This window comes from Lissotriton helveticus, chromosome 6 (genome assembly GCF_964261635.1).
Source record: "Lissotriton helveticus chromosome 6, aLisHel1.1, whole genome shotgun sequence".
NCBI classification, from domain to species: Eukaryota; Metazoa; Chordata; class Amphibia; order Caudata; family Salamandridae; genus Lissotriton; species Lissotriton helveticus.
Genome location: NC_136067.1, coordinates 1,258,118,933 through 1,258,136,750, shown reverse-complemented (window position 1 = coordinate 1,258,136,750; position 17,818 = coordinate 1,258,118,933). Strand labels below are relative to the sequence as shown.

The following is a 17,818-nucleotide window of genomic DNA, read 5'->3' as shown; positions in this document are numbered from 1 at the left end:
CAACACTCCCTGCCAGCGAGAGTGTTCATGCAGTTGATAGGCATGATGGCCTCCTGCATCTTCATAGTCCCGCACGCAAGGTTGCACATGCGTCCCCTCCAAGAATGCTTGGCAAATCAATGGACACAGGCTCAGGGACAACTGACAGACCTAGTGTTGGTGACCGGTCGGGCATACAACTCTCTGCATTGGTGGAATCCACACAACCTTTGCAAGGGACGACCGTTCCAAGAGCCTGTGCCACAGATTGTCCTGACAACGGACGCATCTCTCCAAGGGTGGGGAGCGCATGTGCTCCACTACACGGTGCAGGGACTGTGGTAAACCCAGCAACAACGATTGCACATCAACTACCTAGAATTGATGGCAATCTTCATGGCACTCAAGTTCTTCAAAGTACATCTGTGCAACAAGGTCGTGTTGATCCGGACGGACAACATGACAGCCATGTACTACATCCAAAAGCAGGGCGGTACTCACTCACCACAGCTGTCTCATCTGGCTCAGAGCATGTGGAAGTGGGCCATTCAGAGGAACATCTTCCTCATGGCAGAACACCTCCCGGGCAAGGACAATCAGATGGCGGATCTGCTCAGCAGATACAGCCATCAAATGCACGAGTGGGAGATACATCCATCAGTACTCCACCCGTACTTCCAGCAGTGGGGTCATCCAGAGATAGACCTGTTTGCCACAAGGGAAAACGCAAAATGCCAAAGCTTTGCCGCCAGGTTCCCTCACCCGGAATCGCAAGGGAATGCGATATGGGTGAACTGGTCAGGCAAATTTGCGTACGCTTTTCCCCCAGCGCCTCTCATTCCGCTGGTGGCAAGAAAGCTAAAGCAACACTCGATGACTCTCATCCTGGTTGCTCCAACATGGGCACGCCAACCATGGTACACCACGTTTCTAGAACTTTCCGTGGTACCGCATCAAAGGCTGCATCTCACATCCAGGCTCTTGATGCAGAACCATGGCGACATTCAGCATCCAGATCCGCAACAGCTCAATCTGGCGATCTGGCTCCTGAGGTCTTAGAATTTGGCTACCTCAACCTGCCTCCAGAATGCATGGACATCATCCGCGAGGCAAAGAAGCCCACGACCAGGGCTTGCTATGCAGCGAAATGGAAGCGGTTTGTCATTTACTGTACTGACAACAATATCCGCCCGCTGGATGCATCCATTCCTAACATCATTGCTATTTGTTACATCTTTACAAATGCAATCTAGCGTACGCCTCCATTCGGATACATCTATCCGCCATAGCGGCTTATCTCCAGAATAGGCAGCACCTCTCTGTTTTCAGGGTGCCTGCCATTAAAGCCTTCCTAGAGGGACTGAAGCGAGTCATTCCTCCAAGAACACCACCAGCTCCAGTGTGGAACCTCAATGTAGTCCTCACTAGGCTGATGGGCCCACCTTTCGAGCCACTGCACTCCTGCGAAATTCAATTCCTGACGTGGAAAGTGGCTTTTCTCATTGCTATCACATCGCTCAGACGTGTTAGCGAGCTGCAAGCGCTCACAATCCAAAAGCCATTCATCCAAATACATTCCAACAGGGTAGTGCTCCGCACTAACCCTAAATTCCTTCCAAAGTTGGTGTCAGTTTCATATCAACCAAACTATTGACCTGCCTGCATTCTTCCAAAACCCACAAACGGTAGCAGAAAGAATGCTTCATACATTAGACGTTAGGAGGGCGTTGATGTACTACATTGACAGAACTCAACACTTTAGAAAGACACAACAACTTTTTGTTGCCTTCTCACCACAGCACAAAGGCAACCCCATTTCCAAAGCAGGAATAGCCAGATGGATCGTTAAGTGCATTCAAATCTGTTATCAAAAAGCTAAACGCACTTTAACAATACCCCCAAAGGCGCACTCCACACGCAAATTGGGGGCCTCCATGGCGTTCATGGGGAACATTCCCTTGGAAGACATTTGTAAAGCAGCCACTTGGGCTACACCACACACGTTTACCAAACATTACTGTGTAGATGTGCATTCCAAACAGCAAGCAGCTGTAGGACAGGCTGTTCTCAAAACACTTTTTCAAGCTTCTGCAGCTGGCACGGGCAACCGCCCTTAATGGAGGGACTGCTATGTATTCTATGCAATAGATATGAATTTAGCAGCCCACATGCCTCGAACTGAATATGCTACTTACCAGTATGCATCTGTTCTTGGCATGTAGGGCTGCTAACATTCATATCGCCCGCCCTCCTCCCCGGTGCCCGTAGCGGCTGCAGACACTCTCTTGCATTCATCATTAGCATGGACATCCTTTACACTATTTCACTCCATCTCTGCCACAATGGCTAAAAACAATCTGGGGATGGAGCCGATGCCCATGCGCACTGTAGTCCAGGGGAGGAGCCACCTATCTCGTGATACTTCGACTCTTCCAGGACAACAATGTGCAATCATCCGGACCCAACACTAGGCGGCGATCTATGCAATAGATATGAATGTTAGCAGCCCTACATGCCAAGAACAGATGCATACTGGTAAGTAGCATATTCATTTTTTTGTTTTTGTTAAACGGTAAACAAATACTTCACATTATGGCATACTATTTATGAAATCAATAGCATTAATTGAGCAGTAAGTAGTGAACCTTGGTAAATGTAGCTGATCTATTATAGAATGTCCTGGTATCAATAATTAAGTACCTTCTGAAAACTTTTTTTTTTTTTTTTGAAAACCTTTATTGTACAGAGAGAGCTCACAAATACGGGCCTACAACCCACCGGGCTGGCCACCACAGAGCAGAATGTCAGGATCAATGCACAGAGTATCACAGTATACAAAGGCGAAGAAACAGGAGAAATGACAAGCATCCTAGAGCGGTCACAGGAGACAAAAATTAGAAAGGTAGCTTTCTTATTTTTTAAAGGACGGGTTAGGGAGTACAGGAGTATGGCGGGCCGAGAAACAAACCAGAGGGGTGGGGCCGCGGCGGGCAGCAACACAACGATCGTAAAAAACACAGGAGAAACAAATACGAAATAGGCATACCAATAAGCACCGGTCAAAACAACGGACATGAGGAAAGGCCATTGCACACATCATCCAATGCCCGCCCACCGCAGCTACCACCCGTCCCACCGAACAGCACAGAAAAGGACCCAATTACGAAAACAATACGAAATGTACCCCCAATAAAAGAAGAGAACCCCACAAAAGTGGGGGGGGGAAGGGAAGGGGAAAGAAGGAAAAGGAAGGGACTCCTACCCAAACACCCGCCCCCGGGTGACGAAACAGGAAAACAATAACCCGGTACAAAATAGACATTAAAAATAAAGAAAACACACCCAGCAAATCAGAATCATCGTGATACCGGAAAAATATCCCAGAAAGACACCAGGGGGACAGACGACGAGACAGAGCCCCGAAAGAAGGGATACACAAGGGCCATAGAACCAAAAAGGGAGAAGAAAGGAGGAAAAAGACCCCCCAAAAACAGCAACAGACCCCCCCACCCACCCCACAAGCCCACCCTACACCCCTGCAGAAGGCTACGGCCAACCCCCCAGCAGCGTGCCTGTCGCCCTAAATAGAACCCGAAATATAGAAGAAAGAAACAAGGTAGAAACAAGGCAAAAGAGAAGGGCCAGGGAAAGGAGGGAACAATACACACGGGAGAGGGCGAAAAAACAGGATTATCTGCAACCATCCCACCACCTGTGAAAAGGGGAGAGGCAGGGCCCACGGGAAGTTAATATCAGGATGAGTCTCAGGAGTCTCACGAAGTTACTCAACATCACAACAGCACAAGTCGGTCATAGTTCAAAAACAAGACTACCGCCTATAATAAGTCATTTCAGCCCTGTCCGCTTTTGTCCAAGGTTGTAATCATCCGAACAAACAAAGTCCAAACGACGAGGGACACAGGGTTCAGGAGTAATTCCAGCGGCAGTCCTGAGAAGAAACGTGAAAGAAAATACGGAGGATACAAAAAAGTTACGGTACAACCTTCGCACCGCAGGCACAGTTCTAAGGACAGGTCCAACGAGGCAAGCCCAGCTGGGTCGGCACAGGCGCCCCGGCCGGGGAGCCGACGCGATGAGAAACAGAAAGGATCATCGAAGCCTGGACAGGATGCAAACGGACCGCAGACCAGCGGCCGAGGCAACAAAGCAAGTCGACGAAGGGCGTCGGAGAGTTTCCAATCCAAGGATGCGGTCTCCGCCGGAGGCACAGAGACCAGGAGCACACCAGCCGTACCCTGCAACGAGGAAGCCAAATCCGACGATGGGGGCCCGTATAATTCGAAAAGTGGGTCGGCCTCCACAGGGGAAACAGGCGCAGCCACGGAAGACCGCCAGGAGTATAGTGCATCCAGGACAACTTGAAGTGCAGGAAACCCTTCACAAGATCCGACATCCGGGCCGTGCGGCGGGCCCCCAGTGCTCGCCCAGGCCCGGCGGAGACTCTCAGGGTCGGCCGCCATCTTAGGAGCCCAGCAAGCCCTCGGTCGTCGGGGGCCCCGGCCGGAGCAACACCAAAGCAAAAGGAGGTCAGCCGAACTGCGGCGGGGCGCCCCAAGGCAGGAAGGAGACCCACCAGAAGAAGGATGTTCGTCGGCCCCCTCGTGCCACCGGCCCCGTTCTCCGAGCCCGGGCGGAAAATCCAAAATGGCCGGGCCGGGGACCAAAGGGGGAGACCAAGCCGGATAAACGAGGAGGCTCTTCCGCAGGAGGCAGCGCCCGCACCCCAAGGCCCAGGCCAGTCGGGTCCGCCAACGGGCACAGCCGGCCTATTCGCACATCAGCCTCTGCAACCAGATCCACAGCGCCAGCAAGGGCCGACCATCGCGCTCCGTCACGTCCCGTCGCTGGAAGGAGGTCCAGGCCAGTCCGCCCCGAAGGCTCCGAGCGGGACCACCGCACAGGATCGACAGCACTCAGGATCACCGGAGCAACGGGTAAGTGTCCGCAAAGTGCCCGCAATACAGAAACACAGCAAGGAGGGCTTCCCGGGGCAGGAGAAATACAGGATAATCGAAAAACAGGCGGTTGAACGGAGCCGAGCTAAAACGCGGCCATCTCGGTCGCGAGCTAGGCTCATCCCCCTCTGAAAATTCTTCCACCTTGGGCCTCGCATTTTCTTGTGCCTTTGCAGATATCACCTCACTAGGTGAGTGGAAACATTCAGTGAAACCTGGGAATGTGTGTGTGCATTGACAGACTTCATGACTTAAAGGAAAGTAGATCTCTAAATCATAAGATGATTGGTAAAAGTCTGCTCTGCTGTTGGCTTGCTGAAAGTACTGCAAATGTCTGCAGTATACCATGAGTTATGTTGTACATAGTCATGGGATATAGTCTAGCATCCTGTAGTATCTTGCAAATGCTGAACTCTGTTGAATAGAGTTTAAATAATGGCTGAGGACTCAATGGTGTAATATTCTTTGCTAAGGTATCTAATGTGGCTTACAAACTGCCCATCAGAATATTTAATGCATTTCTTATATTTGGTTTCACAAAGGCTACGGTTCATTTACTGATTCCTTTAACCCCTTCGATGCTCATGACGGAACGGTTCCGTCATGAGCGTCGGTTGAGCTGTGCTCATGACGGAACCGTTCCGTCATGAGCCCGTTGGCTCATTAGAACATTCAGCACAGCGCAGGAATCTGCGCCGCGCTGAAGGTGTTAAAAGCAGTCTTGTTCTTTGAATCATGCTTTTTCAGAGTGGAAGTTCTAATCCTCCTGCCAATTTTACATTCCTTCTGCTGCCACTTGAGTGTCTTTTGCACCTTATAGGTTTTAGTTATGTTACTTGAGGTGATCTGGTGGAAGGGAAATGGAGGCATTGGTTGACTACATTTGTACTAGCTCATCTAATATTCACCTTTTGATGATGGCATCTAATAGAGATGTCTAGCTACAAATGCTTTACCTTGGAATAATCTCTGGGTGTCAGACTGGATTCAGAGCAGTACACTTTAGTGCATATGTAGGTGCCACCCTTGCGTGCTAATACAAGTTATTTGCTTTCCTTGCAGATCTGTGAAGAGTTGCGCACAGATCTTTTTATTTTTTTTATTTTTATTTTTTACTGACCTTTTGCCCAAATTTATCAACAAAATTTCTTCGCCTGGTATGCTAGAGATGTACCCTAAGAAACCAACAGGTTTCAAGCCATGTGGTGCCTGTCCCAGACAGTTTGTCTCTGGTGTTTGGAGAGGGCAAAGACCAGCAAGGACTGGAGCACCATGCACCCTAAGGTGCTGAGGGAGTGTTCCTTCAAGCTCCTAGCCACCTGACGACTCTGCAACACTCATGATCTGGATCATGTGGAAGATCCTCGAACTCCTTGCAGAGCAGCGGTCAACAGGCCTCATTCAGAGCAAAGTAGTGAGGTAAGTCTCACTGCAAGAAGAAGTCTAAGAGGACTTCGACTGCTCCGCACCCTTTGAATTCCTCGGACAAATGCAGGGGCATTGGCACTCTGAGCCTTGCTCCGTGGAGCCCGTGCCAAGGTCCGCTAAACACCTCAGATTTTTCCCCAGAGCGACCCATGTCCAACAGAGTTCACTGCGGCCATGCTCTTGATCTTTATGTTATACTAAACAACAAAAGAGAAATGCTAATACTGATACTCAATTTACAACTAAAGTTCGTAACCAATGTACAGACCACAGTTCAATACATGTATATGCTATTGAATAGCTATTTAAACATATTTTGATTGTATACAAATTTTTTTGATCAAAGAATGCAGTTCAAACGATATTGTATGAACAATGAAAATCAGGACACAAAAAATTGAATAAAACCTCATACATACCATCACTCATCACTCTTCAGACATATCACAATCAAAACATCTTGCATTCAAACATTCAAACTGGATACCCCACGCAATCTGGAGGGTCAATGCACCAGTTGGTGAAGTACAAGGTCTGCTACAAAGTAAAGAGCATTCCCTAAAATTATAAGAAATACACTATATCCAATTCAGTCAAAAAGATTTTAAACATAATCATCAAAAATCAAGTGTATACACGCAAATCAAGATGCAACACCAAATAGGCACCAAGATGCAACCAGCAGACCCAACGGCCTACACGTTTCAAATCCCTCTTATTCACGGGATTCTCTTCAGGGCCAGTCAGCTCTGTAAAAAGAAACAAAAGAAACCATATGTTTAGTGTCTAAAACTAAAGAAACTCACGAGCGCTACTACACCTGGACAACACTCCAGCTTACCAGTTGATCTTTAGGTGGCACTATACCTCTGGAGCGCCTCTCGGCCACACGAGTGCAGGAGGAGTCCCAACTGGTTTCCCACTGTCGGGTTCATTTGTGCCAGTTGGGCCCCTTGAATCTGTGCCACCTGTGTCCTCCATGACTATCCCCGGCACCCGCACTGATGCCCCCACAACGACGCCATCCCTTCATTATTCCAGACTCTGACAGAGCCGGACAGGCATCATCCGATTCCAACTGAGCGCATGGTCTTGGAGTTGACGCCAGCACCTCTTTCTTTTTCCTGGACTGGGCACCAAATAGGAGGGGGTCAGATGACTAACGGAAGCCAGAATCACATAGACGACATAGGACAACTGGTATGAAGAACTAGCGGATGCCAGTTAGTTGAACACTTGAACAGACACTAGCCTGGTCTCTTCACTTACCGTGACTATGGAGGAGGGTGACTGGTGTTGCAGAGGGCAGCTGAGGTCTTGGAGCAAAAACTTGCCTCTTCGAACCTCTACTCATTAAATGAAGCCCTTACAGACTTCCTGCTTGGGGGTCTGATCCAAGCCTTTTATAGGTGCCTCTGTGTGAGAAGTTGGCCTGATGTGCAGTGTTCACTATTCTAGTGATCACTATATATCAGTCCAAACAACCCTTATTGATGATTGGTTGTAAGTCAACCTTATAGACCAGCTATCCTAGTAGCATGGATACGAGCAGTCTAAGGCTAAGACTCTAGAGGGCGTGTTAAGCCAGCTGTTTTACCATCACATTACCCCTTGAACACCCAGTGAAAGGACACCACACAAGTGTTATGAAAATAAACAATGTATTTATTAGAATCACAACAACCCTGTACTCTTTATGAGGACAGGGTGCTAGGCACACAACAAAACTCTTACGAAAATACTTAAGTTAGCACGGTATACACAAATGCCCGAGGGGCACGAAAAACCATATACTCTAAAAGTGGAATGCGAAATTACTAGCAGGTAAGTACAGTACTAATAGGCTTTGGAATCGCTAGGACTTGACTATAGAATCGTTAGATTACTTCTAGGAGACCCAGGGGACTCGGGTGCAGAGTGTGCTTCTCACGCGGGATGCGGGACAAAGTCTATGGAAGCTAGTAAAGTTAAAGTTAGTGTTTACGGGCGAGCCCGACCTGGTAGGAAGAAAACGACAGTGGATCCTGACCCTTGGATAGTGAGGCTATGCTGGGGCACCGGAATGCCGAAGTTACCTAGCCCAGGGGCTGCAGCTGCATAGGTCTCAAAAGACGTCGGGAATCCTCGTTGCCGGACCAGGAGCCTGGAAGAAAGATGCTGGCAGGCGACCAGTGAAGATAGTTCGAGTTGATCCAAGCCTGGATCTGGAAGATGGATGACACCTGAAAGCAGAGGGGACCAAGTTCGTGACTACTAGCCAGTAGTCAGTGGGCACCAGGAGGGCACCGGATGGCAGTCACCTCGACTAGGTGAGTGGGCGACGCTGGCTCTGCAGATCTCACGGACCCGGAGGCGTTGTCGGCGACCAGGATGGAGAGGCGAGCTGTCCCACGATGGATGAAGCTGTCGGCGTCGAAGTTACCCAGGATTGGGCAACAAGCCTTGGCTAATTCAAGCCCACGCGGTGGACTCAAAATGGCGTCTTGAGTGGACCAGGAGGGTCCGGGGTGCTCCTCTTTGGAAAGGGAGCAAGGGCCAGTCTGGAGCAACCAGACCAGCAGCAGTGATGTCGTCGGGCGTCGTTCAGAAGGCCACAAGCCAACGGGCTAGTAGCCAAACAACGCGGTGAGCAGCAAAAAGCAGAAGGGCCCCACGCAGATCGTGGAGATGCTGGGAGGCTGCACTTCGGTGCTGGAGCTGCTCAGGGTCGGGGCTTCTCGGACCCCAAAGCACTCACCAGGGAATTACTCGGCGGGCTTGCTGTGCAGAAGTCGTGCAGTCTTGCAGATGGCCGGTCCCTCGAGGTCTCGTCGCACCCACGGTTCTCAGCTGGGCTGTAGAGGTGGGTAGAGGTCAGAGGTGCCAGGGAAGCCGGTTCTCGTCGAGCTGGGCAGTCGGATTCCGGAGGAAGGACTTGCAGCAGACCGCAGTGTTCTTTAGATGGTGCCTGCGGATGCAGGGTGACTACTCCTTAGTCACAAGGGAGAAATCTTAGGAAGAAGTCTTGAGTTCCTTTCGTAGAAAGTAGGTTCAGGATTCAAAGATGATCTGATTTGGAAGGGGGCCAGTCCCTACCTTTATCTGGGAAAAGGGGGCTGGCACGCGACTAAGTCCTGCCCTAGGGGTGGGACCAGGAGGGGGGTGGTTACACCCACTTCCTTGGCGGGCTTTTCCCCAGCACAGGGTCTGGAGTGTCCCTGGAACTGGTTCAAGCCAGCCTATGCACAGTGAGCACCGGGGTGCCACGTGCAGTCACCTTCCTCTGAAGCCCTGCCTACCTACAATACACAAAATCCTGTCTGGGACGGTGCTGGCACCGCCCCTGGCAGGAAACCCTTTGTCCTTATCTCCTGCTCTGGGAGGACTCCCAGCAGCAGGAGGGCAGACTTGTGTCTCGGTGGCAGCATCCATTTTGTGGATGCTAAGGCTCTGTCTGACTTTAACTGGGGTTAGGGGTTACATACATGTCGTGTCCCTCTAGAAGGGTGGAATGCTAACCCCGTCGCCAGAATTGGCGAGGGGTTAGTATTCCAATTCGTATGACACCTTACTCGACATGTTTTGATAAAGCGATACCAGAGTTGGCATATAACCGCGAGGATTATAATGCACTTAAGAGTATATGGTATGCGATATCATGGAAACGGCTAAGGAATGGATCCCGAAAGCCGCAGACAGGCTCAGCTCATGCCAGAGCACCATCTCACACGATTCCAAGCACTCTGCCTTCAGGATTGTTAAGGCCTGCCATAGGAGTGACTGATAGGAGATCTGTGTGTCCATTTTAGGGTTAGATATAGGTATACTATATCTAAAGCAAAGGGTGAGTACACCCCCTTGCCCCAGCTGTCGTGCAGCCAGTTGTGTCAGTTTAGTTAGTCAGCCCAGGGGTGGCATAATACATGCTTCAGCCCCTGGGAGACTTCTGGGTACACCTCAGCCCTGGGTACAGGGACTTGGAGAGGGCCCAGTGCCAATTCAGTACCTGAGTACAATTTGGATAGAGAGAACAGCTAGGCTGTGGGTCTGATTAGCAGGCCCACAGCCAGGGAAAGTCGTAAACCAGTGCAGCAAAAAGCAAAAATCTGGGTGATCATAGGATTGCAGACCCTACTCTCCTACACTCTGTGCACAGGACAATTGCCTGCCGACATCGCCCGCTCCGGGCACCCCAGTTTCTTCACCCAGCATCCAACCCTAGAGAGATTGGTGGTACAATCCTCCAGCATCAATCCTGGCGCGTTACCTACCACACCACCTCATGGGGAATCCAGAAGGCTGGATTCCATTTTTATTTTTGCAGTTTTATATAGCGCGAACTAGAACCGAATCAGTTAGCAGAGCGCTTTACATAGCACCAGTTACGTTACATGAGGACACTTTCATTTTAGGCACGGGGAGATGAAGTGATTTGCCCAGAATCACAGGGGGTTTTTGGTGTAGTTACCGAGACTCGAACCCAGATTCTGAGGTCGTGCGCCTTAGCCGTTAGGCCAACCCCTCTCCCCCCTTTGGTAGGAGGATTTTCTCTTCCTCCAGCCTAGCACTACGGTTGATGCACACTGCCTATTTCATGGACTGATCCCAACACTGTTTGATTTTGTTACTCAAATGCTGCCTATGGTCTTATAGGAGGCCCGAGCAACCCCCTCCCCCCAAAAGCTATTGCTTGCAGGCAAGATGCAGTAAACTTCACGCTCCAGTGTGGACTTGACAAGACAGACTCACTGGCAGACCAGTTGTCCGTGGCGCTTATGCCAACTCGCCAACCCCCAGGCCACCTTCTGGCCTTTTCTTAGCTACATAAAGGGCTTCCAAGTGCCTTAATTTCCTCCCGGACAACAGGCTTCCCAGCATTTTTGTTGCCTAGGGCACACTTCCCAGAGACCATGTGAGGCCCCTTTCTTGAGGTCAGGCCAGTACTTCACTTTCCCCGTTAGTCGGAAGCCTCCAAATCCTTTTGGCATCATGCCACCACTGCATCTGGTGTGGGGCAGGATACGCCATCACTTGTGCCAATCTTATCCGACAAGTGGGTTTTACAGATCTTCCACAGTGACTTATCCATCCCCTTTCTGGACACCCATGCCACCCACTTTCGACCGGCTGATGGTTGACCAGCTCTCCTTGCTGCGTCAGAAATGGTGGCTCTCGGTCAAGAGAACCATTGAGAGGGTGCTGGCATCAGAAGTAGGTTGTGGTTGCTGTTCTTGCTACTTTCTGGTGCCATAGAAGGAAGTAGGCTTTTGTCCTATCCTATACCTACACTGTCTCAACTTCCTAAAAAAGGAGTTCAACATACACTGGCTCAAGTACTGTCTGTCCGGGATGGCTCAAGTACTGTCTGTCCTGGATCCCGGAGACTGGATAGTAGCGTTGATTTTCTGGACACATACATCCACAGCCCTGTCCAGCCTTCCCACAAGTGTTTTCTGTAGCTCATGGTGAGTCAAGAGCACTTTCAGTTTACTGTGCTCCCATTTGGCCTTACCAGCAACCCTCAGGTATTTACCAAGGTGATGGTGGTGGTTGCAACAAATCTGGGGCAGTCAGGGATTCAAATCTTCTCCTATCTAGACCATTGCCTTTGTAGGTGGGTTCGCCCCAGGCAGTCCCCTCCCACCTCCTGCATTCGCTGGGGTTCACTATCCACATGCCAAAGTCACATCTGACTCCCTCTCCAATACACCCTTTCATCAGAACTGTTTTGGGCACAGTGCAGTTTCTCTCCTATCTTCCCGAACAGCGAGTCCAGGATATTCAGGCTAAGATACCAATGTTTCTGCCTCTATACAGGATTTTTGGTCCGCCTAATTCTGAGGCAGTTGTCCCTGATGGTCTCCTGCATCCTTCTAGTGATACCTGACCATTGGCATATGAGGGCTCTGCAATGGAACCTGAAGTCCCAGTGGGTCCAGCATAAGGGGAATCTCAGACATGGTTCGGATCTCAGAGGGAACCTCAACACCTGCAGTGTTGACTGTCAAACCGCGATTTGGTCAAGGGGCAGACCCCTCTGCCTCTTTGGGAGGAGGCGGGCGGTTGTGTCACAGTAACAGGGAAGGGCCTGCACCTGAATCTACGCACTCTGCCTCCTTGCGTGGAGTTTGAGCCATAACAGTTGACACCTTTAAACCTTTCTCATGAAGTCTGCAATGTTCATGTCAGCCAGACAGCCCTATACCAGGTGTCTGTCTACTGTTGGGACAAATGTGTGGCATGGTGTGCATTCAAGAACATTGACCCTCTCTCTGCACCCGTTTCCACGTTCTCCTATTTGTTAGGTCTTTGGCCCGGCAGGGTTCTACTCTGGGCAGATAAGAGCTACTTATCAACCATTGTTTCATTTTTGTGGTTGCCGGCCCAACCTTTGTTGAAGTCAACTTTTGGGGTTCGGTTCCTCAAAGGTCTTCAACATGTTTCCTCCCAGACCATTTATCATGCCTCAATGGGATTTACACCTGGTCCTGGCTTTTCTGATGTGCACAACTTTCAAGTCCCTGCACAACTGCCCTCTCTATTTGCTAACAATCAAGTCTGCTTTTTGGTGACCATAATATCAACCAATATGGGTCTGTGAAATGGAGGCATTTTTTGTTCACTCTTCTTATACCACCTTTTACTCCAGTAAGGTAGTTCTGAGAATTTGTGCCTCCTGAAGGATGTGACACCCTCTCATGTCAGCCAGAATATCACCATGCCTACCTTCCTTGCCCTGCCTCATCCTTCTAAGGAAGGAGAGAGACTCCATAGACAGGACTCAGTGTTCTATTAATTGATCAAACAAGTTCCAGGTGGACAATCAAATCTTTATTGGTTGTGTTGGAGTTTAAAAGAAAAAATGGGGCAAGGCAGTGCAGAAATGGACTGACTCATGGTGGATAGTACGGTGAATAAAGATCATCTACACACTGCCCAAAAAGCAAACTCCTTAGGGTTTGTGGGCTAATTCCACCAGAGCCACCAGGTCTGAAATTCTTTTCGTAGACTCGCTTCCGAGGAGGTATTGCTTGGGTGTCTATTCTAGAGTTGGGAATTTGCAAGTGTAGGTCACTTTCAGATGAACAAGTTACTTACCTTTGGTAACGCCTTATTTGGTAGACTCTATAGCTAAAGATTCCTTAACATCTCTCCCATCCTCCCCACTCTGTAAAAGGATCACAGTCTAAAGGTCACCAGTCTCGGGGCTTTAACCCCTTGAGTGCTGGCCACGTTCAGCAGACGTCGCGTGCACTACCTCGGTAGTGCTGCGCACGTCCGTTGAACGTCACGGCCCCGCCCGCGCAATAGAAAGTTCCGCACCAGCGCGGAACATTCAGAGCAGCGGAGGGGTTAACCTGCATTCCTGCCTATTGGTGTTCTTGTGCCTCTGCACTTCTGGCATGGAAAGTTAATAAAAGAAACTGAAGTCGGCATGCTGGGCTGGCAACCTATATAGGCAGTGGGCATGTCATTTCTGCTGCGGAGCCGAAAAACACCTGTGAGCGGGGTACTGCTTGAAAATTTCTAGATGCAATCTGATGCCTGGGTATTATTGTAAGGTAAGGAAACTGCCGGCAGATTAAGTGGTTGCAGATTATGAGAGAACTTCCAACTTGAGTCATAAATCTTGCAACATTCATAATGTGTTCATATGATTGATACACATGCTTCAATGTACTATTAGAAACCGCTTTAGCTCTTCCTACATTTATTTTTAAAAAGAGGCTCCGTGTGGTTGACAAACCTTGAATTGTATAGGTTTGCATGACAGACTACTTCTAAATCGGTCCTAGAGATGTAAACTGCGTAACATTCAGTGCTGAATAAACTGTTATTTTCTTAGTTATTGGATTTATGGACCCAACTAATAGAACAGCGATCCTTTCATAATTTTTTCTTTTAATGGCACATAATATATAGGTTTGCTTATTGGCATAGCTGTGATCTTAAAATACAGTGTTGTCTTAAAGTTCAGCTAACAATGCTTCATCGTGTCATTGTGGACACCTTAGAATCTAGACCAGATGAACCAAGCAACTGTCTCTGTAAAGAAAATGACAACTAAGGAAAATCAGGATGATGCTGTGAATTTTAGGGCTACCAAAAACATAAGCATAGTGTTTCAGGAACTCCCTAAACGTTTTAAGACTGTTTCTGTTTTACATTTTCTGTGGGCTTTTCTAATCAGGAAGGTGAATGCATAAAGGATCTTCTGCTCCAGGGTAGGCAGAAGTTACTGGGCTGCAATTCTGTGAATTTCTAGTCGTTTTCCCCTGGTGTCCTGGAGTCACAGTACTGGAGCAACTCAAACTTAAATGCCTAAGTACCTCCCATTTAGCAGTTGGTGATAACGAGTCACCAGTCCAAGGCTAATTTACATTAGGAGGTGATGGACGTTTAGACAATGAATGCCGTCTTGTAGCTTTTCTCTAAATCCTTCCTAGTCTGATATTTCATTCAAGTTCATGCCCAAATGGTATAATCTTTCTTCATCATGAGGGTCTCGCTGCTACTGATAATAGAATATATTGCAGATGCAGGTTCTATGCAACACCATTTATTTCCAAATAGAACTGTAAACAATGCCAGTGAAGCCATTTTATGAGGAGTCACAGCACATTAAAAACTGTGAAGACTAGGGCTCTATATAGTAATTATTACTTCACCGTTCCGTCTGGCAGACTAGTCCTGAGACACAACTCTGAGCCATTGAAGGTGTTTACTGTAAATATACTGGAAGGATCGCTTACCAAGTTAAATGTTTACTGCTGATCTCAGTGAGGCCACCAGAACGGTGGTACAGCAAGTGCTGTCCTCTTAGGTTTGTCTTGGATATACAGTATTGGAAGCACAAATGCACCATTTGCCACCTGCATGGGAGTGTCATTTATGGGACTGGAGGGAGAGGTATCGGTATATGGGGCAGAGAAGTACGACATCGGGTAGGGATAGTCTGGAATGTTTTGTCCCAGTTACAAAGGTTTACTGGTCGGGAATTATAACTTTACATGTGATCATTCAGCGAAAGATTTAAATGATAAACTGACAGCTATGCAGTAGCATATTGAATTTGATTTACAGTATTCGCTTGTTAAGAGCAAACTTTGCAGTACTTCTGATAATGAAATGGATAAGATATTTTAGTTAGTAACTAGTTTGAGTTGGAGCATTCCATAGACTAGTTTAAAAATGGTTTTCCACTGTGACTGAATTTGACGGTTTATCAAAGGTTTAACTAATATTACTGTTTTATTACTTAAAATGTACTTGTCTATTTTAATTTGAGTAGTATCAATAGCTTTGTTTTCCTGTTTTTAAAAAGCTACTATTTGCTCTACTCTGGCCAATCTGGAGGGTGAAGAAAGCTTTGAAGTGCTGATGCTGGGACAGGCAGAAGAAGTTGTCCAAGAGCGAATATGTGACGACGAACTAATACTTGTTAAAAAGTAAGGACCTTATTCAAAATGTTGCACATTTCCTGTTTCCCATTAAATTGCTGTCGCATGGCCACGTATGCGAGCAGTTATACGCGTGGGAGAAAGTACAACTAGTTGCTCATAGCTGGGATGGATGAACACATTGTCCATTCACATTGAAGTAACTGCACACACTTTTGATGTATACTGATAAATATTTTATATTCTCTACATTAAATACCTTGAAACTGCTGCAGATTTTGTTTTCTCGATTTGCCTTTTCCTCCCCATGGCTTTAAAAAATACTGAAGATTCCACAACAACCGATCTGACCCTTAAGTCATAGGATGTACTGTTCACTTTACTCGCAGCATCCACCTCTCCCCGGATTTATAGCTGAATTTTGGCTCAGCGCACTTCTGCACTAATCTGTTTGCATTTTCTCTGTTAATGGACCTTTTAGAAACTGAAAGTGGTCTGAAGTGGTTGCAAGGTATTAAAGGCTTGATGGCAACTCGCTGTCTGTACCCACACCCTCTGGAGTGCTTTGGCACTCTGAGGCCACTGAACGTTGGCTAGTAGCACTTTACAGAAACCTCAACATAGTCTTCATTTCTAGCATATTACTTAAGGCTTTTGCAAGGAGTCTTTGGAATAGCCAGAATCTCCATTAATACCATCTAGGCTACTGGGAGTGCATGATGCACCCCGGGAGTGAGTACTACGAAGTAGACTTGGCTTAAAATGGATAGTCCGTAAGAAAACAAGTTACTTACCTGTAACTTTAGTTCTCCAGTATTGGAATCTTTCATAGATTCACATGCCTGAATCATTCCCCGTCGACGAGACGGGAGTCTCCGGTATATAAAAAAGCAGTGCTTAGTAGTATAGCAAACTGAAAAGAGGCCTAGGCCCATTTCCCTTTTGCAACCCATAGCCTTTGTTATGTAAAAAAGGCCCAAACTTTTCTCTGAACCAATCAGAGCTCCTCACCCTCTAGAACACTCCTGAGAGAACCTTCTGCCCCTCAGATTTTTCGTGCACTTGTGCATATAACACACTTCTTGTGCTAAATCCGAGGTGAGCCTCTCAGGGGAGGAGGGTGGGTGCATGTGAATCTATGAAAGATTCCAATACTGGAGAACTAAAGTTACAGGTAAGTAACTTGTTTTCTTACTCCAGTATTTAACTTTCATAGATTCACATGCCTGAATCAGAATAGCGAGCAGTGAAAAAACAAAGCACATTTTCCTGATACATTACATAAACATGCAGTCCATTAGAGAATGAAGCATAATCTCATACATATATACATAATTATATAAAATGTGACTTTTTAAACACAAGAAATTATGGAAGGAGGGATGCAAGAAAGGCTCAGTTACTGGATGATATTCCGCAGTACCGCCTCTCCCACCGCCGCATCAGATTCTGCGGCCGCCTCCAAGCAGTAGTGCCTGGTGAAGGTGTGCGTAGATGCCCAGGTTGCTGCTCTGCAGATGTCCTGGATTGGCACTCCTCCAAACAATGCAGTGGATGTGGCCACTGCCCTCGTGGAATGGGCATGGACTCTTGCATTCAAAGGCTTTCCAGCCGCTTGATGACAATAGACAATTGCACTGGAAATCCACCTGGCAATTCCCCTCTTTGACAGCGGGAAACCTTTTCTGGGTGCGATGAAGGCGACAAATAACTGGGAAGACTTACGAAACGCCTTAGTTTCTTTCAAGTAAAATTTCATACATCTCTGAACGTCCAGCGAGTGCAATACTCTTTCTGCCGCGGTTGATGGATGAGGAAAGAAACGCTTCAGCACCAATGGTTCGTTCAAATGAAAATCAGTTGGCACCTTCGGAATGAACTTCGGGTTTGTCCTGAGAATCATTTTATCCTCTTGAAACTGCAAGAAAGGCTCCTGAAGCGTGAGCGCTTGTAGTTCACCTATTCTTCTCGTAGAAGTCAATGCAATGAGAAGAGCCACTTTCCAGGACAAGAACTTCAGGTCTGCCCTGTGTAATTGAGAGAGTACAATATTCA

General features: G+C 47.9%; 1 protein-coding gene across 1 annotated transcript in view; it reads left to right on the top strand.

Annotated features, from left to right (window-relative positions):
- The window catches only part of TCP1 (t-complex 1), a 175,772-nt gene that overhangs the window by 97,691 nt on the left and 60,263 nt on the right, over positions 1-17,818 (top strand). Inside the window, exon 9 of the mRNA XM_078648976.1 lies at positions 15,688-15,811. Coding sequence (XP_078505102.1) covers positions 15,688-15,811 — 124 coding nt within the window. The remainder of the gene's footprint in view (positions 1-15,687; positions 15,812-17,818) is intronic.